This window comes from Oncorhynchus kisutch, linkage group LG21, assembly GCF_002021735.2.
Source record: "Oncorhynchus kisutch isolate 150728-3 linkage group LG21, Okis_V2, whole genome shotgun sequence".
NCBI classification, from domain to species: Eukaryota; Metazoa; Chordata; class Actinopteri; order Salmoniformes; family Salmonidae; genus Oncorhynchus; species Oncorhynchus kisutch.
The window spans coordinates 13,517,625-13,540,625 of NC_034194.2; the positions used below are offsets into that span (position 1 = coordinate 13,517,625).

The following is a 23,001-nucleotide window of genomic DNA, read 5'->3' on the forward strand; positions in this document are numbered from 1 at the left end:
TTCACTCACCTCTGGCCCCTGCTCGACTCGGCACGACTCGCTGTCACCCTCGGAGAAGGATCCCGACTCATCGCTGGAGTTGGTGCCGTACGACTGCTCGCACTTGATCTTGGGGCGCACCTGGTTGAAGAGGGCATCTCCCCCTATCACGCCCTGGTCCTGCTGGTCGGTGGCGAGGCGGAGCGCCACGTTGGAGCACGGCGAGGAGGAGAACTCAAACTGGGGCAGGCTGCAGGGTGAGCCGCCGCTCCCATCCTCCGCGTAGGAGTAGGAGGAGCAGGAGCTGGAGGTCCGCGTGCGGGTCTCGGAGGGCGGCGAGCGCGTGCACACCTTGATTGGTACTGGGCAGCTGGTGTTGGGCCGCGGGTGGCAGAGGAGCGGCGGGGGCTCTGTGGTGGTGGAAGCGAGGGTGGGGGCGCTGCTGGGAGAGTAGGTCTGTGAGGTGGGGAGGGACTGGCTGGCACCAGCCCACAGACTCTTTGGCGTGTGCTCTGAGAGCTCCATCTCCAAAGAGTTCCCACCGGGGTAGGAATGCGCCGGGGTGCCCAGACGGTCGCAGGCCCCTGAGGAGGAAAAGATGACACTGCGGCGGTCCAGCTCCACTTCCTGTTTGCAAACGCCGTCGCAGGAGGCGGACTTCAGCGACGACAGCATCGGAGGGAAGCCGTCCACTACCTTTGGGGATGTAACAGACAGGCCCAGCTCCACTGCAGTGAAAGGCCTGAAATCTCCCTGAGTGGTTTCTTTGTCTTCGGGGCAGACGCTGGCGAGTCTGTTGGCGAATAGCTGTTCTGACACGTTGGGCAGACCTGGCAGGTCCGTTCCTTTCTTGAAGAAGGCGCGGAGGCAGGTGGGGGACTTGCTCCTCTTGACGGAAGAGGCGGATATCACTGGGACACTGTCCAATTCCATGGCTGTCACGTCGTCCTTGTCATGGCCATCCTGCTCGTCCCCTGACAAGCACAGCGAGATGGCCTCTTCCTCTGCCCGAGGCTCCACTTTGATTTGAGCCACCGGAGGCCTACTCTGGTCCCGGACCGCCCCGTCGCTGATGCCACCGCTGGTCTCCTTAAATAATAATGTGCTTGGAAAACCTGAGGTACTGGTGTGTGAGGAGGTGTCGTTATTGTGCTTGTTGCAGGCCCACTGGTACTTCCTGTATTTGGGGCAGCGAGGGAGGTCCGACGCTCCGTGCCTGTCGAAGTCCAGCCGTCCGTCTGCGAAGTCGCTGGGCACTGCCATGGCTAGCGGGTCCGCGTCTGGTGCTTGCCGCAAGGAGGCCAAGCATTCAGCGCGCCGCCGGGCCCGGGGGGAGGCAACCTTTGTTGTCGTCTCAGACTGCATGCTCTCGTCCTCAGGCTCGTGGTTCCCCTCGGCCGGCGCCACCTTGCGGCACAGCAGCAGGCCGTCCTCCTCGCTGCGGAGCTGGGCCTCCAGGAAGCGAAAGCACGAGTCCTCCAGGTTGTGCATGCGCAGGAATTCGGCACAGCGGATGACCTCCTGGATGTTTTCTCTGCTGAGTAACAGCTTAGCAGTGTAGGCAAACTGCAACAATGGGGCGAATCCCCTGGCAGTGACCTGCGAAAAAACAGGGAAATTGCCAGCATTACCATCAGCACTGCCATTGTTCTGAGCCCTTGGAGTGTGGTGAGACAACCCGACAGCTCTAATGACCATAAACAAACACTTTAAAATACCAGTTAATCTTTTATCGGGTCAGCACAGAACTTTCTATACAGCCTAGCAAATTAACATAAAAACCAGTGGTGCTGGGCTAGCTGGCTGGCTGTGTCCAACTCCCATTTTATGTTGTGTCCAACTCCCCATTTTCACTACAATAACCCTTGTGGCATACTGACATTCCACTGGCCCACCACAGTCTGTCTGCCCTGCCGCCCGGCGGTAGCCTATCGCTCTCCCCCGGCAGTTTCTGCCCACCTCTAGTCTTGTGTGGTGTCGACGTACAGTGTAGGACCATATGGATTGCAGCTCCTGCTGCTGCCTCACTTTCCGGTTCAGTCCCCTGCAGCCCCTCTGAGGTGAAGTGCCTCTAAGACCTAACGATTATGCAAAAGACAGTGGCTAATCTTTACTGAAGCCATATGGAGTAAACTAGGATGAGAGAGGGAATCCTTCCATTTAGACTTAATGCTGGATAATTAGGTAAACTCCTGAGACTGCAGAAGCTTGGCCGCCCTCTACTCCGGTTGTTGTTGAAGACAGAGAGACAGGAGGATGGAGCCAGGCTAGCTAGCTGTTTAAATGCCATTCTGTTTGGTGTCTGTAGAGAGAAACCAGTGTTAAGCTCCATTTGAGAGACACATCCCTTGCTCAGGCAACAGTAGCACACAGTGCTGTTTAACCACAGTTTCTGATGGCGAACGCACCTCTGTTAGGGGCTGGCTCGAGGAATGCCACGTGAAACTACACAAGGCAAGGTGTCCTCACAAACACAACTACGGGGGTTTCACTTTGAATTCGGGGAGCGGCATTGTTCAGCAAAGCACTTTTCTTTGTCAGAGCGATGTCAATTTCCCGGTAACACTTAGCGGGCTCTCTCAATGTGTTTTTAATGAGCAGGGAGAAAAGGCCCAGTGTTTACTGATTATTTTTGCTTTCCATTGTTGGTAGGAACAACACAAGATGAATTCCCTAGGTGTAATGGTATTCCCTCTCTCTGAGAGAGAAGACTGCCCCACTGCCCACTGTCAGCAGTAGAGGCTGCAGGCAAACCGGCACTCCAATGCTCGGTGCCACGCACCCTTCTAGTAAAACCGGATATTCCCTCCTCAGAAATGAAGCTCACAAACCACAGAAATTTGCTTTTGGAAAAACAACTGGGCAGTGTATATAAGGAAATACGAACATAGAGGGGGATTTTTTTTTTTTTTTAAGCCTGAGGTCATTCAATCATTCCTAGCAGAAGGAATGAAATCACTGAGATGTGTGTTGATTGTGTTGGAGGGATTATTCTAAATGGGTTTAAAATACACAAGATTGGGCCTCCCGAGTGGCTTAAGGCACTGCTAGCTGTGCCACTAGAGATTCTGGGTTCGAGTCCAGGCTCTGTTGCGATCGGGAGACCCATGGAGCAGTGCATAATTGGCCCAGCGTTGTCCGGGTTACGAAAGGGTTTGGCCTGATCAAACAATAACTCGAGATACACTCACCTACGTATTTACTTGGACAGTGACACTAAAACGTTTAATTTGGCTCTATATTCCAACCTTTGGATTTGAGATCAAATTCGTTATATGAAACGACAGTGGCGCATGTCAACTTTTATTTGAGGCTATTTCATACATATCTGTTTTCACAGTTTAGAAATGAATGTATTTAACCCCGCCCATTAGAAGATGTCACAAGTATTACCGCATGGTACGGGATTTGCACCGCCCGCAACAGCAGGGATCTCCAGAGGGTAGTGTGGTCATTCCAACGCATCACTGGGGACACACTGCCTGCCCACCAGGACATCTACAGCACCCGTTGTCACAGGAAGGCCAAGAACATAATCAAGAAACCTGTTCACCCTGTTACCATCTAGAAAATGGAGACCGTCCAGGTGCATCAAAACTGGGACCGAGAGACTGAAAAACAGCTTCTATCTCTAGGCCATCAGACCGTTCAAACAATCACCACCTGCCGGCCTCTGACCAGTACCCTGCCCTGAACCTTAGAAGTTAGAAGTTACCACCGGCTAAATCTATGACGTTAAAATTCGTATTTACTCTGTTCCATTTGACTGCGCAATCCACTGATTTATCAGCCCAGCAGGGCAATTTATAAACTTGAACTCCATTATAAAAAGCATCTAGACGTTATCTCAAATATCTTTTAAACTAACATTTCGTTTTCAACAGCAAAGATTTGTATAAACCTTGCTGCCAGTCTCTACGTCATTTGCAACATTGTTTCAATATTAAAATTTGATCTGCAGCTGTTGCATAGTAATGAAAGTGTCGGGAGTCTGGATGAGACATTCAACCAGGCGGCTTTTCTCAGATAATTGAAATCATGAATCAGCATAATTTTGTATAGATATATACAAAGAAATATCAATAGAAAACAGGTAAAACTAAACGAAGTGCAAATAGTTTGCAGTCTTTACAGCTTCAGTGCTTGAAGTGATTGTGTTAGCTGTGTTGTTGGCTAGCTCCTCTGAACAACAGTGTCCTGGCGAGGGAGCACATTCTCTATGCCAGATGAAATCGCGCCTCATTAGCTCATTGTTATGGATGTATCCAAATAAATATCACTAGAAAACAGCTTAAACAAATGCAAATGCTACTGTTGTTATTCTGGATGCACTGTTTGATGTGACTATAAATTAGCCATAGTTGGCTAGCTAGCAAGCAAGGGATAAGAACGTTGCCAGCCAGGATGGCAATGGAACATTTAGAACGAACGACTGGGTTGCATCCATAGATTCAGAACAAAAAGGACTTATTAACGACTGGGTCGCGTCTCTGGCAACCGAACCGATAGAACGAACAACCAGCCAGCTTGGGTACCAACCCTAGATTTGTGTCAGGACTATTTCTTGTGGAAGGGCGACATCTTATGAATAAATACATAAAAATACAGTTTTGAATATATGTAAATCCTAATTTGAATACATTGGTAACCCGTTGTGTGATAATGCCGTTGAAGCCGGTGTTTGGAGGATATATTGGCACGGTTTGACTGCCGTCGACTTTGTCTCGTACCTAACAACACCCGTGACAATATATCCCCCAAACACCGGCTTGTCGGCCATTATCACTTAATCATGGTAGCGTCCACGTTGATGTAGAAGTGTTCAGAAACATATTCTATTCCTATTTACAATAAAAGTGACTCCAAAAATTATACAATACATTATTTATCATTCCATTCTATTGGGCACAAAATAATCCGAAACACATCCAAAGCAAACTGCAGATGCATCCAACAAATTTGCAGTCACAACCTTGATGTAGTTGTTGCATGATGTTGATGTTGCATGCTGGGAATATGGGACCAAATACAAAACGTTTGACTGGAATTTGTCCAAATACACCTTCAAATGGGGGGACTAGATACCTAAAGTGCATTGATTTCTCAACGGTAAAACAGACGTATGGAAAAATACCCTCAAATATAAGGTGACATTCTGTACTGTCACCTCATATAAAATATTTAGTCTCAAATCCAAAATGTAGAGAGGCAAATTAAATGTTTTAGCTTTACAGTCCAAATAAACACGTAGGGGGAGAGTATCCTGATGTTACACACTATTCTGTGAATAGACAACTTACAGTGGATGCTTTAAGTTATGCCACACAACAACTCAATGTAAATCCTCATTTGAACTACGGACAACCTGCCCAAAACACTATGTGGCATCGTTATACTGTATAATTAAACTTTTGTTCAACATTTGTTATGTATACTAAGGATCTTATAAAATACCTCCACTAAGCAGATGTTTACTATAGGATATACGTGCGTGCCTGTGTACGGTGCACAGTGGGAGGAAAGAGGTTTGACTGGACTCGCCACTACTGATGAGCACAGCACCTCCACTAAGCAGATGTTTACTATAGGATATATACGTGCGTGCCTGTGTACGGTGCACAGTGGGAGGAAAGAGGCTTTGACTGGACTCGCCACTACTGATGAGCACAGCACCTCCACTAAGCAGATGTTTACTATAGGATATACGTGCATGCCTGTGTATGGTGCACAGTGGGAGGAAAGAGGCTTTGACTGGACTCGCCACTACTGATGAACACAGCACCTCTACTATACCACTGCGGTACCACTCTGCCACATCAGTGTGCGCAAACACGCGTGCACACAACACAGGAACACAGACACCTCCCTGCAGACAGATGGAAAGAGAGAGAGAGAGAGTGAGAGCGCCTCCTCCCCACGCACTGTCCACCCCTCCCTTCCTTTGACACACCCACAAACAGGGCAGATCCAACCAGCCGTCTTCAAACGTGAAAGTGGTTTGGTCTTAAATGAGGCTGGTCGGCTGGACTTGGCTGGCCCGCCGCATCAGGGCTGCTGACAAACAGACACGGAGCTGCTGCTGGGCTGGGGGGGAGGGGGGGGGGGGGGATCTATTTTCAGCTTGTATCAGCAGCTGCTGCCTGCGGGAGCACCTCTTTATGTGTGCCCTGCACCATACGTGATTACTCCAGTGATGAAACCAGCACAGTAGCCCAACGAAGGCAAGCGTGAGGGATCCGGAGGGGGAGAAAGACAGAGAAAGGAGAGAGGTAGAGAAAGAAAGAAAGAGAGAGGGAGCGAGGGAAAGCCACACACTATAAATTAAAGGACAAACAAAAAGCAAAGGATATAGGATATAAAGAGCATTTCCTGGTCATTAGTGGATCGACTTTGACATATGAAGTGTTTCAGGCCGTTAGCAGCACTTATTGCATGAGTTAAGACAAAGGGACAAATTAATCAAGGTGACAGATCTGGGCCATTATGCTAATGTGGGCTTGTGGACTGGGTGGATCTGGCCCTACTCTGTGTCTGGGGACTGGGGGGGGGGGGGGGAGTAGGAAGTTATAGCAAGAGTGCATCACAGAACCCTGACAATTCCCATGCCATTTTTGGGAAGTCCTTTTCAAATATCCTTTCATAAACAGGCAGTGTGGAATACTATCCCGCCCCTCTCTCTTTTTCTTTCATTGTCTTTCTTTCTCGCTCTCACACACCCTCTTCCTCCAGTCTATCTCTCTCTCTGTTCTTACATCAGCCTTTCACCCCTCTCTGAAGTTGAGATGGTTAATTTATGCAAATGCACTCCAGTGAATTCCTGCATGTCATGCATCCTAATGAGGACATTGCATGGCATGACAATGGAGTACTTCCCCGGCCGAGCCCAAATATAAATACTCCCATCTCCACTGGAGAGTCTACCCGCTAGATGCTTTAATATCAGCTCTGCCGAGTAACCTCGTCGACGATGAGTCACAGCACAGCGCTAATGGAGGGAGATACTGCATGGAGGGTTGGCTGCCAATGCGATTTACCGTCGTCGTAGGATGGGGATGGGAGAGAGTGGAGGAGGGAGCACAGGGATAATGAACTGCTGCAGTAGAGCCAAGCCCATTGGTCAGTCTGTTTGGAATCCACTTAGGCTACTATGCCAATAACAGTAGGGAAATACAAAGTCATAAAAAGTCCATTTGACGGCTAATGTGAATGAATGCATAGTGTCTCATCCGTGATGAGAAGGAAAGGAACGCCATGTTTTCCCACACTGGGACACACCGCGACGTCTAGCCACAGCTTAGCCGTAACTGCAGAGTTTTATTTGACCTTTATTTAACTCGGCAAGTCAGTTAAGAGCAAATTCTTATTTACAACGACGGCCTAGGAACACTGGGTTAACTGCCTTGTTCAGGGGCCGAACGGCAGATTTTTACCTTGTCAGCTCGGGGGATTCAATCTCGCAACCTTTCAGTTACTAGTCCAACGCTCTAACCACTAGGCTACCTGCCGCCCCAGTAAACCTCCCTTGACAGTGTGGATTAAATCAAACACTGCACTGCTTAATCCTCTTGTAGTTTACTGTCCATGGTGAGACACTGGGGAGGACATGACCCTGCAGCTTTGCTAGGAGTACGCTCAGCTCTGACTTTACACACTGTCCCTGTCTTTACTCTTCAGGATGCTGCACTCTATCCTGCTTTGTTTCTATACAAAGGGGCTAACTGCAGAACATTACTGCCGTCCCCCGTTTGAGACACCCTGCGTCTGAGATGAGACATTGAAAACACAGCGCAGCCCGTGGTTAATTGTCTGGGATCTCATGGGTTAAATCCAGCCATTATAAAACACACAGGGATCACTCTGCAGGCTCTCGCCGGGTGTCCCGGACTGACTGGCTGGCTGGTTGACTGACTGACTGGCTGGCTAGTAGGCTGGGAGGGAAACATAAGCTGCTCAAGGTGCTTCTCAGAGCAGCCTGCTCAAACGGCAGACAAAGAGCCTGTATCCTTACTGTCAGCTGAGCGCTGAGCCCTTGTGCTGGCGGAGAGGAGACCCCCTGCCACGACCAGGGGGGCTTGGCATTAGCACCAGCAGTTACACCAGGGGGTATCGCTAGCGTACTCGTTCCTCTCTCTTCCTTTTCTCACTCCCCTCTCCTCCTCCCACCCCTCCCCCACTGTCAGTATGGGGAAGACTGAGTTGGAGATACGCGCCCGGCTCCCGCCATCTGTCTAATAAGCTGTAAATGTGTGATAGTCTCCTGCTTAGGCTCCCTATTTGTGCAAAGCCATGCTGTTGCTGCTCTGCTTCCACCTCGCCCTGAGTCCCTCAGATTAGTTAGCCGGGCTTCTGCAGGTGCCGACCCAATCAAGTGTCTGTGGAGTGGGTGGGGGGGGGGTCACTCACCAACCCTAAACCTCTCAAGGCACATTACATTTCCCTGTCTCATCAGCCACTCATCCGCCATTCCCTCTCAACCCTCTTCACCAGGGCTCAAAATGATACTTAGTACAGACTGCCAAATCACTGCAATCGAAGCAGTGTGGTTGTATTTTTTTGTTTTGCTGAAGAGGGAGTTAAAAAAATACGCACCAATGGGCCTGAGTCATGACTGAGGGAACTGACAAACAGGAGGCGGTTGGAGGTTTCAACCAACTGCCCCTCTGTTGAATCACAAGGGAAGGTACTGTACGTCCTTAATGTCACACTATGCCCTACATAGTCCACTGCTTTTTGAACCAGACCCCTATTGGCCCTGGTGAAAAGTAGTGGACTATATACAGTATAAGGTACCCCTCCCAATGCATGCTGAGTAAACCAGAGGCCAGAGACGGCTACCGGTCCAGCAAGGGCCCGCCCTCCTCCCTCCTCCATCAGTCTGGATCTGCAATCAATCTTCTCCCGTCTATTCACCCTGGTCAGAGCTGCTTTCCCATACTGTGGTGAAATGGGAATGTGCAAAGGACGCATGGCGCAAGTCAGTCGGCTTGCCTGTGTATGAATGAATATTTGAATTGAATTGATTTCATTATCAAATCCTGCGCCGCATCCCGTGCAATTATTCGCTGGATTAGAATCCTAATGCAAATTCACTAATAATAATCAAATCACCCCTACAGCTCACAAATATATTTCATCGGTCGCTGTATATTTACTATGAGGATATATTTTCGATAAAGAAACCAAGGGCACATGCTGACAAGTAGGTCAAACTGACACCCTCCCAGCCGGGCTCCGGTGAGGTGGTGCGAGCCGGGGATCCAGTCAGACATTACACTTACGCCCAGTTTCATCATGTAGGAGAGCAGCTCTGAACTGATCGACGCGGACTTGCTCCGTAGCCGCACTGCTCTGCTGCCAGCGGTGGCTGATGACCACTCTTCTCCAGCTGGAGGCTGGAGGGGGGGGGGGGGGGGGGGGGGGGGGGCGACGACTCTCTGAAATGCCTCTCCTTCATTCGATCTCATATTACATCATACTGGTCCGTCTATGAATAGCCCTTTGTTCTGGCCCTGTTCTGTGATGTGGAGGAATGCTCTAATGTGACCCTGTGAGTGTAGCCTTCTATCATCCAATGCAAACCAAGTGTCCTCTGTTTGTTTGCTCTTGCTTGGCTAAGGACTTAAAGGAGACAAGACTTGATTGTTCTACTTTCGTGATCTGATCACGAACAAAGACCTTGACGAACGGGCCCCGTCTCTCTCTCTCTCTCTCTCTCTCTCTCTGAAACGGCTATGACATTAGATGGATGATGAGGTCACTAACCGGTTGCAGCACCGGCGACTTCGGACTGACAAGGTCATCTGGGAGGAGCGAGGAGTGATACAGTATGGGGGAGGAGAGGATAGCGTCATAGCCCCCGCAATGGTCTTTGTTTCACATTTCATCTGCAGTGTGTTTCTCTCTCTCTCTCTCTCTCTCTGCGCCTGCCTGCCTGCCTGCGGTGATCATCAAGGCCTCCTCGGTTAGTTGCCCTTTGTTGCACATAGGTGGCAGCCTTCGGTAGTGCTGGGGAACACAGCCCCTCTCGATCTCTCTGACTGGAGCCAGAACCACCAGTATCAAGGAGGCCTAGTGAGCTAAAGGTTGGTCTGTGCTGCATTGTTGCCGACACAAATCGGTGGGGCGAGAGTGGCCATAAGGCAAATGTGTCAGCGCCTGTGAGTCACGGACCATAAAGACGCGGGTGACAGAGGACCTTAAAACTTGATTGGTGACATCAATGAAATGACCTTCCCTACATGTTGGGACAGTGGCCTGTCTTAGACAGGACGGTGTGAGAGAAATATTGGATGAGCCCCAAATGGCACCCTATTCCCTATATAGTGCACTACTTTCAACCAGGGCCCATGGACATTAAAGACACAGGCTCTTTCAGAAACATGTCACTTTCCACACACGCTCACACCTGAAATACACAGCTGCTCATGCATTATGCATAACGCAGAAAGTGTGAATGAAAGGGATTCTGCCTCGGCGTGCGACGGGGGGGGGGGGGCATTCGCAGGAGTAACTGATAGTAACTCACTCAACACATGATGCTCATTGTACGTGAGGCAGGAACGGATTGATCTTTCAGGAGAGATCTCCGCAGCAGAAGCTCATGTTTGTGTGGCATGTGACGTGTAAGTGTGTTAAATAAATACATCTGTGGAGAACTTGAATCACTCCATGACACATCTATGATTGAATGACTGGAGGCTGGAATGACAGGGGTGCTGGGAAGAGGAAGCCGAGCATTGGCTGTGTGAAGGGAGAGGACTCTACCTGTGACAGAGAGCTGAGGAGCTGAAGAGAGCAGTGAGCTGAGGGAAAGGTGATAATTGCTAATCATGTCTCTACATTATCTACTAGCACCGTCGCCAGCACACCTCCCTATCTCACTCTCTCGCCTTCAGCTACTAGACCACACAGATTCAATTAAAACACGTATGTTAACTTGTTTCCTGCCTGGCTGACACCATTCATCTCGATACCATTCCCCTTGACACCGTTCACGACAAAGTGAGTGTCGGTATTGGAATGAGAAGTTATCAAGTGACTGGTGATAGAAATGGGCCGACGATAAAAGAACCTGATTGGAGGGAATATCTAACTGTGTGTTTGACCAGGTGTGGAAACGAAGAGGTTCTTCTGAACGCACAGGGTTTTTATACAGTAGATACGTACCTCTCCAGGTAGGCTGAGGAACAAGCCATTCTCGGCCTGTCGAACCAGAGCCTGCGAGAAGTACTCTGAGCAGGCGGCCAGCACGGCCCTGTGGCCGCGGAACTCCTTGCCCTCCACCAGGAGAGTCACATCGCACAGGATATCCTGCTTCCGCTGGTCGTTCAGGCACAGGAGGATATTGGTACAATGAACCGTCGACTCATACACGTACATGGGGGCTTCAGGCTTCTCATCCACGGACATTCCGCTCACGCCCTGGAAATAGAAGCACAACAGGGGGGGGGGGGTCAGCTTTCAGCATAATGCGACGGGCCCTGTCGGTGAGCTTGCGCATACTGCAGGGCTGACATCAGTGGCCCTCTCCTTGCACAGCCTCATCCCACCCCACCAGCCCCAAACACAGTCAACCCCATGATTCAACACTTGCACCACGACGAGATTAAACCGCCTCCGCTTAGCTCAGCATTCAGCTCTACCCTCTCACTTCCCCCTTCCCTGGTCTAGCATCAACACACACACACGCACACGCACGCACGCACACACACACACACACACACACACACACACACACACACACACACACACACACACACACACACACACACACACACACACACACACACACACACACACACACACACTCGAGTCACAGGCACTTAACACATTCCCTCTCATATACACCCGTGCATGCAAACACACAAGCAATAATACAATCCTCCCCCGTCCACACACACCTCCACGTAGACTCCTGTAGACAACCCCACACACAACCCAATCCTGACCTCCTCATACTCCCAAGCAAACACACGCACGCACGCCACAGCGCAAACAGAAAAACGGCTTGCATACCTCACTGCACACAGACACTGACATAGCACAACAGAAGGCTTAGTCTCAAGGGTGTCGTCCTTTCACACAGGCAGTAAGAAGAAAAGGCCACATGCTGGTAATCTATCCAGGTTGGGAGGGATCGCGACGATGAGTGGCACTCGAGCACACTCGGCACAGAGTAACACGAGTCTCGACAGGGAGAGGAGCGAACACCCGCTACACAAACACAACTCCAGCCTCCTCACCACCGCTGTGTAAACTGTGTGAGGGAATGCAGTTGTTCCTGTTGCTTTAAGCCATCAGAAGGCTGAGATTTGGCAGGGAAGAAATGCATACGGTCAAGCTATTCAAATGCGTCTCAATGTTATCAGTTGTCCACATACACAGTGCGGTGAGAATCTGCAAAAGGGGATCTTTTTTGCACTCAAACAACGGCACGTTTGGACGAACGTTCCGTCTCGAGTGACTATGAAATAGGAAATGACCGAAGAACAATGTAAATGATCAACTGAAACCATTTTAAATCACTATAGAAACCAAGCGATGAACACAAATAGTGCCTGCCAGGCTGTTTTCCATCACATAATGACTCTTCACTTCCGCAGCACTGGCCACTAACGTAAAGCTAAAACATGACTAAATCAGAACTACTGCGTGACTATATAGTTCTTTCAAAACACATCATCATCCTAAGAAGCCCTGCACTGGGAACCGCCTGCGCATTTGCGTGAAGTCAGTGCCAGCTCGACTTTCCCCTCTGCTCACCCCCTGGTGATTGATAGGCATGACAGTCCACACCATGTAGTCATCAACTATCTTCCCGCAGAGAAGTCATATCACTCTTTCAACTCCTGAGTTTGCTTACCCAACAACCCCTACTTCATTCCTGGTTGTTCACGTGGAAGACAGACCACTTTGTGTACATGTAGCGATCAGTCACATTAAATTGAGTCCCTTGTGACCGGCCAGACCGTGCATTCCTTAACCTTCTGACACCGTGCCACATTTGAAAGAGTCTTGGCTCTCACTCAGACAGGCAAATATAATATCGGTAACACGACTCCAACACACCGCCTCGCCATAGGGGGGGACGACGACATTACTGGTGAGAATGGAGACTTCTCCCCTGGCAAATGGAAATGTCTCTGTTGAAAATGGGAATCCTATCTCGCAAATGGACGTGGACCCGGGTGTGCTGTGGACACTCTGGATCTCAGACGGAGGAAAAAAAGCTACTCTGCTGCACCGCAAGGGTAGTGAAATGCCACGCATGTCCAGGTTCTTCTACAGTCCACACCATGTAGTCATCAACTACCTGAGGGGATAGTGTACTGGCTGTTACCTCTCCAGGTATAAAAAAACAAACTGTTACTACACCAGACATCATTCCAGGCTAGGATATCATATGTTTTCCATGCGGGGATCCCCTGTCCAGACATTTACAGTGGTTGTCTGAGTGGCCAGCCCTAATTATTGTTTCTTTTTTCCTTTCTTTTTTCCACCAAACATTTCTCAGTTGGCTTGGCAGGATGATGACCTGTCTTCCAAGAATAATGTCTCCAGATGTGGTTGCAAGGTTCACAACAATTCAAACATGCTATTTCTAACCCTGGAATGGGCATTCGCCTTGCTTCCATTTCAGACTGTCTGTTTCGCAGTGGGGAAAGGAAAATACAAGGGATATATACACACACACACACACACACACACGCACGCACCACAAAATAGCTGGCTATGGTCGCGTTCTGATTGGAATTGCTGAGGGATGCAAAAGCTCTTTTACTTTTTTCAAGGTTCGTTTTCTTCAACTGTAGCTCTTTTCGCTAACCGACGCAGCTAACCGACGCAGCTAAACCGGCTTTGTAACTAACACTCCTGCACAGATCGAAAAGCGTGGCGGTGAGTTTCCCGACACCCGTCAACAGAGCTGACTCCAGGGGCTTTACCACAACTCCTTCTCCCGAAACACTAACACAGATCTGAGTGGCACTGATTAACACTAATGAGGCTGGAGAGGAGTCAGTTCTCGGCTTTACACTTCACGCATCACGGTTGAAATGTTATATATTCTGTACATGCAGTGGGGTCTGGAATGATTGACGTCCTTGATAAAGACGAGCAATAATATAATAATTCTGAGTGAGAAAGTTACAGAGGGTCAAAGATCATACCTCCAAGACATTCTAACCTCCCATGTTATTGGTAATGGTGAGAGGTTGGCACGTCTTGGGGGAATGATCTTTGACCCCGATTAATTCATGATTGCCATAATCAGGGTAGCATCCACATCAGAAACATCTTCTTTTCTGATTTACAATAACTCCAAAATGACACAATACATAATTTATTCTTCAGTTCCTATTGGGCAAAACAGAAACAGAAACACCGCCAAAACAAACTACAAATGCATCCAACAAGTCACAACCTTGATGTAGATCTTGATCTTTAACAAGCGTGTCAATAATATTGAACTACAATGTATATGCACGCATGCACATACACACATACACATACACAATGTACGTACGCACGCATGTATGTACACAAGCACACACACACACCTGCACACAGCCTATTTGAATTCAATGCCATGTGCTACTACAGAACAGTATGTATTACTACAGTACAGTATGTATTACTACATTACAATATATGTTACTACAGTACAATATGTGTTACTACAGCATAGTATGTGCTACTACAGTATAGTATGTGCTACTACAGTACAGTATGTGCTACGACAATACATTATGTGCTACTACAGTATAGTATGTGCTACTACAGTATAGTATGTGCTACTACAATACAGTATGTGCTACTACAGTATAGTACATGCTACTACAGTATAGTATGTGCTACTACAGTACAGTATGTGCTACTACAATACAGTATGTGCTACTACAGTATAGTTTGTGCTACTACAGTATAGTATGTGCTACTATAATACAGTAAGTGCTACTATAGTATAGTATATGCTACTACAGTATAGTATGTGCTGCTACAGAACAGTATCTGCTACTACAGTATAGTATGTGCTACTACAGTACAGTATGTGCTACTACAGCACAGTATGTGCTACTACAGTATAGTATGTGCTACTACAGAGCAGCATGTGCATACAGTACAGTACACAAAGGAGCTACTTACAGCAAACATTTTTTCTTGTGTATGACAAAACAGTGGATGGTTTCATACACCTACGACATGGCAGTAAGATGTGTTCCAGCTTAGGGGGCTCTGAAGGAGAGGGGGCGATGACAGCATCATGATGGGCTCTGTGATGTCTCCTCTCTCTCTGTGTCTCTGAGGAGCCATATGCAGAGAGGGGACTGACAGGAGGGAGAGGAGGGGGAAATGGGGAGGGCTCCACACCAACAGCCCCCGGGCTTGCTCGCTCTCACTCTCTCTCTCTCTCTCTCTCTCTCTCTCCCTGAGCACGAAACAAAGCTGAGAGCGCCACACTCATGACAAGAGAGAGGTCACATGACTCATACCAGAAGCAGGGCATCATCCCCCCTAATGGCGACCAAACCCCCTCCCCCACACATACACCCTGGATGCCATTACAGCGCACTCCTCTTCAGACCTACATGCCTCTATTTCTCTCCAACCATTTCCACGGATTGGAGGAGAATGTGAGGTGTCTTAACAGACAACACAAAGGACAAGGTTAGACTGTTTTGACATCGTTCACTACACCATCTTCCCTTTAGAGGAGAATCAAGTTGAAAACCTAGCAGTTGCATTTTCAGGAAACAACAAAACCAAGTCTCCTGTGCTTAGGAAAGATATCATTTGAAGTCTCCTTGCTGTCTTATATAAGACGGGCCTCACTGAGCTCCTTTGATTGGTAGGAAATGCCAGTCTAGTGTGCAGTGAGTCATTTCCTTCATTGGCTCTGACACAGAATCAGATTCAATGGCTCATTACGTTCAAGATCCACTTGGCATTAATCACGGGTCTCTAATGACAAATCCTGTTGTTCCACTAGTATAAATTCACCTTCAAGAGGCATTATATAGGCTATAAGCAATGACGCCACTGTACAGGCCATACAGACCTGTTCAACATGAAATATATCTGGAATTCATATATTTTCCAAGGCAAGGCTATAATGTTATTCATTACAATTAAACATAGACGACCATGATGTCAGAGGGTTGTCCTCCAGAGGCCCTGTGCACAACATGCAGGTAATGAGCATGCTGTTGCTGCTGCTATTGAGATGACGTAAGTGAGTAATATGAGCACATTTCTTAAAAACCTGAGTCATTTAACATGTACTGTCTACAATAACAATGTGTGTATGTACTGTGGCTAGCCTGGCGGGTAGGAGCATTGGGCCAGTAACCGAAAGGTTGCTGGATCGAATCCCTGAAATGACAAGGTTAAAATCATTCTGCCCCTGAGCAAGGCAGTTAATCCACTGTTCCTCAGGCGCCGAAGATGAGGATGTCGATTAAGGCAGCCCCCTGCACCTCTCTGCTTCAGAGACACTGACTAGGTATCTCCCTTTACAGTATATGTGAGAGATATAGGGGAGAAAGAGAGCAATTAGGAATGAATTTAAACTGGGGTCTCTTTGCTAGTCTCAACTCTCATATGAATAACTTGCCTTGTTATTCCCTACCCATTCCAAAACTGAAACGAGTATTTCTTCAACAAACAATAGAACTACTGTGCAGAGTGCCGACACCCCAATGACAAGTCCTTATATTTGCATACCTTATCGTTCTTTGAAAGCATATAGGCCTGTGCTTACAGTATAAAACAAACACGTTGATGTGCTGTACCTGCTGTGGTTACGAACATGAGTTAAATGAGCTTCTTCATCATGGGAGCAGCTTGGCCAGAGTCTTACTAAAGTTTTTGCCCTGGAAAACAAACAAATAGCATAGTTCCCATTCAAAAAATCAGAATCACTCTCTACGATTGCATTTGCTGGTCGTAAAACAAGCCCTGTCTGCCGCTGCAAAACTAGGGTTGCGTTCCAAATGGCACCCTCACCCCTTTATTGTGCACCACTTATGACTAAGGCCCATCGGGCTCTGGTCTAGGGAATAAGGTGCCATTTGGGACGAAGGCCCAAGTCTCCTAAGCAGGATAGTAGCAAGGCTTCGAGGAACAGGAGAGAACACTGTGTTACTGTGTTCCGTTAGGACAGATGCCTGTAATTACTCTTGAGGATGAGCATGGCTTTAATGACAGAATCCAAATGAAGTAGCTTGCGATAACAAATTTGCTTGTAGAGGTATAGCCCAGTGGATGTCAAACATGGCTTTAAAGAGCCACTGAACACGTCGATTGGCACACGTGTTTTCCTGTTTCTAAGTGCTGAGCGATTAGGTCGGTTCTATAAAAATAAAAAAATGAAATCACGTTTTTTTCGATTTAAATCATTTTTTTTTAAACTATCCATTATGTGGGTTGAATGCTGTAACACAGAATACAATAGTTAATATAGTCCCATGATGGTAGTGACAGCCCATTACTGCTGATCACTTATTAACCATCATTTATTCACATTATTTGACTTTAATCAAATATTTCATTTGTTGTGTATATTACATGTGTTTTATTTGATGACTTTATTATTTAATTCCAAGTCATCGTCTCATCTCTGTAGAACTGCTGCCTGTGCTGTCTGACAAAATCACTATTTTGTAGATCGTAAAAGTAAATAAGACATACTTTTAGGACTGCTGAATACTGACTATCAATCACTTAGATCATGTATTTTCAGGTAGAGCTCCCTCACTAAGCAACAGCTGCTCTCTATATAACCTCACAATCAAGCATTCTTTTGTCTCTTCTGTAAGCAGGTATAAAATAAACACAGACTGGACAAGTAGATGCACAATGGATTATGGTCATTGTAGTTAATTACCACATTTTATGCGCTAAACTATGTATAATATTGGCCTGTTGCAAACTAAAACTCCCTACTACATCGCACAGTTCAGACTGGATGTGATTTATCTTTAAAGAAATTATAATCAAATAAGTAAACCGACAATTTTTACATCTAACAAAGGTGTTTGGTGCAGTATTTGTCAGGTAAAAAAAATGTTATGGAAACAAAGTCGGAGCTGCTGGGCAGGTCTGTATCACTGCCTATGCTGTTGGATAGAGAGCAATCACAGCTGTTACCCATGCATGTTAGTGGGCAAATGGACATAGTCAATTCAAAAACCAACCTTCAATTACCCGTTATGACGCACTGATGTTCCAAACTCCGTTTTAGACAAGACTGACTTCCTAACCCAAATGATCCTATTTACAATTTGACACTGGAATAGTGAATCGAATTTCTGAATCGAATTGATGCTACAATTTTCAAAGGGATTTGTTGGTTTTTAAAGGCAGTCACTTTATTGTGAGGGGTTGATATGTTTCAATAGTGCTCCAATATTAACAGACAGAGACAGAGAGACAGACAGAGAGAGAAAGAGAGAGAGAGAGAGACAGACAGACATGTGTTCCTCCCAGTGCCTGCTGTATGTTCCTATAAATGCATACATTCATCTTTGCAATTTCTCTAAAATGAGGGAGCAGATCCCTCCACTCACTGCAACATGAAGGTCAACCCAGATGACTATTCCATTATACCTAAGTGGCAATTTCCTCAACTCAATGCTCTCAGGCTCCTGCATGGTTCTCTTCATGCAGCTAGATTTCTCTCTCTCCCGCAGGAAATGACAGAATTCTGCTTATTAAACCACCTGGAGGGCCTCATGGGTAGTTGTTCAACTATTAAATTGTGAAGTCATGTATTGATATTACAACAGTGATGCAGGAATCCATGTAGTACATGTTCTCCTTGCCATCAAGGTAATTATTTCCTCAGCCTGTTAGAGGGATTTGGTCTGGGGCTTTAGGTAAATTAATTGTAGTAGATTCATGAAACTGAATCATTGAGAGGCACAGACAGTCAGACACCTGAGAGGGCTGGGCAGAGCACTGTTAAGGTGGTGACGGAATTTGTGGAGATGTATCTCCCTAATTCTGCATATAAATAAATCATACAAAAATATATAAATAGACAAGTTGAAGTGAGCACATGCTGTAGGTCTCATTGATATTCAGAAAAAATCTGTGATATCACACCAAAGGTGGCAGTTCATTCCTAGCCAAACTACAGCGATGGAAACATGTTAATGCTTCATTATAGAATATGCAGAGTGAGGATGTTTGAGAATAGGAATTGAATGAAACAGAGATCACTATCAGAGGGCTAATGAAGAATTGTAATGAGAATGGAGTCAGAAGCGCTGCCTTTAAGTGACCTTAGATGTCTCTTTGGTATGTACCACTGGGCTTTATCAGTGTCTGGTGTTCCTCAAGGCACCATTCAAGGACCGATACTGTTTATTGGGCTAAGGAGTAACCAGGGCTTTAATGACTGGTTAATGACAGAGGCTGGCAATGTAACATATGTTGTCGTAAACACGTTTTGCTTATGACAAAATGTACATTTAAGTACTACGGCAAATCATCAGTATGAAAAAGTACGAAAATGTATGCACTCGCTACTTAATGTAAGTCGCTCTGGATGAGAGTGTCTTTTAAATCAATGACTAAAATGTTCAAGAAATGTATCATGCAAAGAGAGAGAATGATTCTCTTGCCTGAGGGAGAAAAATGTAAGAAACGAGAGTGAAAGAAAGGATCTCTTCTCAGCGGGGGTTTCCAGCTGACTGTGTAACCACAGACAGATAAGACAGTGACGTCAGTGGCTGAGAAAAGCTGTTACTCTCAGAGGCCAAGATATGGATCAATCTGGCTTCCATCGGTTCAATGGATTCTCATATCGAACCGGAGACCATGCATACAGGACACAGACGTTCGACGTTCGACGTGCTGACTGAGCTCTTCTATGGAATACAGTTGATCTGTAAACAATGTGACTCAACTGAACTGACCTCGTTGAACCTATTTAACGTGGAACCATTTTGGTTTAGCCTGGTCATACTACATGGTTACTTTTCTGTCACTTCTGATCTCATTTTTAACTCATTAAATGATGTAGAACCATTTACGCAAGCGAGTTCATGCTGAATCTATGACGCGTTCAGTAATAGAGGTCTCTACATGAACACGTGGCTATGAGAGCACAGTGGATAGTGCATCTGCATTGAACTATGGGTCTGCTCAGGCCACAGAGAGGGGTTGCAGATGTGGCAGACAGACCATAAGCAGGAAAGAGAGACCTCAGCGTTCAAGGCAAAGAGCTGGGCCAAAGACACAGAGACGAGTCAGGCTATGCCAGGGGTTCATTAAAGCCCAACTCAATCAACAAACGGACCCAGAACCTTTTCACCCAGATAGAGATAAATATTGCCTCCCTACGCTTTGATCCCGAGCCAGAGCTAAAAACAGCATATCATACATTTTCGACCATAGGTTGCCAGAGACTTGAAATATTAATTTAAGGAATTTTGTAAGACACTGTGCATGTGGCATGTTCATCATTGAAAAATGGAACATTGCTTTACAATGGTTAGAGTCTGAAATCAGTGGATAATATGATCCCAGGTGTGGTATGCAATGATACTCAGACCTGGTTCGGGACAGTCTTTTGGAATAGAGCCTCTGGGTATATGACTCCCTAAGGTGATTCTCTGCAGTTTTGCAGACCAAACCCTGGAGCTCCTGCCTGCTGACATTGATGAATGGGATCAGCTCTGTGTCTGGTGATTGTGAAGGCGGGAGGAGAGAAAAGTGAGGGAGGAGAGGAGGAAGGAGAGGGAAGGAAGAAGGGAGGAGAGAGAACATCTGATTTTGCACACCTGCCGGAGCACTGGGGGACCTGCACAGTAATAACATTAAAGGGTGGTTTCCCGGGCACACAGATGAACCTTTTCACGTTTCTTTTTATGCGTGTAATTTCAGAATGCACTCACTGTTCCAAAATGTGATTTCTACGCAACAGGACAGTTAACACGTGCTGCCCTTTATAGGCTATGCTTAAATTTGTCAATTTCAAATTAGTTTCAAGTTTTATTTTCTAACAACATTTTGAATTGAGGCGTGTTCCGTCTTCTCATTAATTCACATAGAAGTAGCCCATTTGACTTTTGCGAACAAATAATGTTTAAGGCTTTACTGAGGAGGACAAACATCTCTCTTCGAGTAGAGGCCAAGCACTTCCCCAGTGTTTCCAAACATCAAGTATGCAGACATTTGCGCAGTCTTGCACAAACTATTCCCCCCTGGCACATTTTCTGGCTAGTGCTCGAATTGCCTTCATTGTTGTTTTCCTTTCAAATAATAACTTTGGACGTGTGTGCGTTCCTATCAAAGTAAGTGCCTTATTTTCTGTATATCTTGTTGTCATTTCTAGTGGAGCATACCGTATGTATGTATGGAGTATAATCTATTTACAGTCTTATTCACGTTTTCAAGTACTGGTGACATCAATTCTTGCATCGATTTTAATGGACACATATGATGTGTGTAAAATACTTTTATGAAGGTTGTACTGATTATGATGAGCTAATGCTAAGCTATTTGCCAGCTATGTGTGGTGCCATATGTTTGTTGACATGATACAATGCATTCTGGGTGTAACGTAAAGTCTATCAGACAAAAGATGTTATAACAAAATGAAGTGGGATGGTTCACTCATCTTTCAAGTAAACTCCCTGAAGTGAATGAAGGGAAGTGAATGATGGTAGACGACACACCTTCTTCAACATGCATATTGCAAACAGACCAAACTCATTTTGTCTCATCTTCTTATCTTTGGTTGCCTCAACAACAACAAAAACATGGCGGACCGCACAAACTACCCATCATTGGATTACTTAACATTTTTATAATGTTTTTTACTCAATTATTTAGATCAATGGTGAGCTCACCTGTGATGTGATGACTTGTAAATAGTAATTGCTATTAGCTTATTGATATTATGGTTTCTGTCAGCTGAGAGTTGACCGCTTGTGTTACGTCAATCTTTCCTCAGCTAGCGCTAGGACTAATGTAGCCTACATTTTCTGGTTTGGATGAATGTGTTATGCTAACGCTACTTCTGTGAATGTCTGAACCAAAAATAAACTAGTCACATTCAGGATATAACATTGGAAGGACTGTGTTTGTGAAACAAGTTTCTGTGAAAAAACTGGGTAGCCAGCTCAAATGCTGACTCTTGCATCAATCGAAACTGAACGTTCTAAATAACCATTATTTTTTAAATAAAAAATCAAATGTACACCTTTTTACTCCCCAATTGGTAGTAGTTACAGTCTTGTCTCATCGCTGCAACTCCCATACAGACTCGGGAGAGGCAAAGGTCGAGAGCTATGCGTCCTCCGAAACACAACCCAACCAAAGCCGCACTGCTTCTTGACACAATGCCCATCCAACCCGGAAGCCAGCCGCACCAATGTGTCGGAGGAAACACTGTGCACCTGGCGGCCTGGTCAGCGTGTACTGTGCCCGGCCCGCCACAGGAGTCGCTAGTGCGTGATGAGACAAGGCTATTCCTGCCGGCCAAACCCTCCCGAACCCAGACGATGCTGGGCCAATTGTTCGCTGCCCCATAGGCTCCCCAGTTGCGGCCAGCTGCAATAGAGCCTGGACTCGAACCCAGAATCTCTGGTGGCAATAAGCATTCTAATCACACCATTTTGAGCGTACGCTGCAGGGACCACTAGAATGATTACACCTGTGTGTCAAAGTTAAGCCTAGTCCATTTTTTTTGTCCAGGACTAAGCTTAATCTGTGTCCGGGAAACCGGCCCTTAGAGTTCTGTACAATCTACCATTAAAATCAAAGGTAGTTAATGTCTTAATGAGGCAGGCAGAGTGCCATATCCTTCAATACTAAGAACACCATCGGGATTCACCCTCCAAAAAGAAAACAATTAGTAAAAAGTACAATAGCACACACTGTTTAAACTATCAAAGACAACTGTTAGCCAGATTACAGGTTAAAATGCTCACGTATTGCCTGTGAGACAAGAGGGTGGTCCTTACACATGTAGCTAGCAGAGAAGTTATTCCAGACAGTCCACATTTCAGGCTC

General features: G+C 46.4%; 1 protein-coding gene across 1 annotated transcript in view; it reads right to left on the reverse strand.

Annotated features, from left to right (window-relative positions):
• Positions 1–23,001, reverse strand: part of LOC109866399 (transcription regulator protein BACH2) — a 92,572-nt gene that overhangs the window by 14,025 nt on the left and 55,546 nt on the right. The window contains exons 2-3 of the mRNA XM_020455067.2: positions 11,146–11,400; positions 10–1,578 (exon numbers count right to left, since the gene is read on the reverse strand). Of these exons, the coding sequence (XP_020310656.1) occupies positions 10–1,578; positions 11,146–11,388 (1,812 nt within the window). The 5' untranslated portion in view covers positions 11,389–11,400. The remainder of the gene's footprint in view (positions 1–9; positions 1,579–11,145; positions 11,401–23,001) is intronic.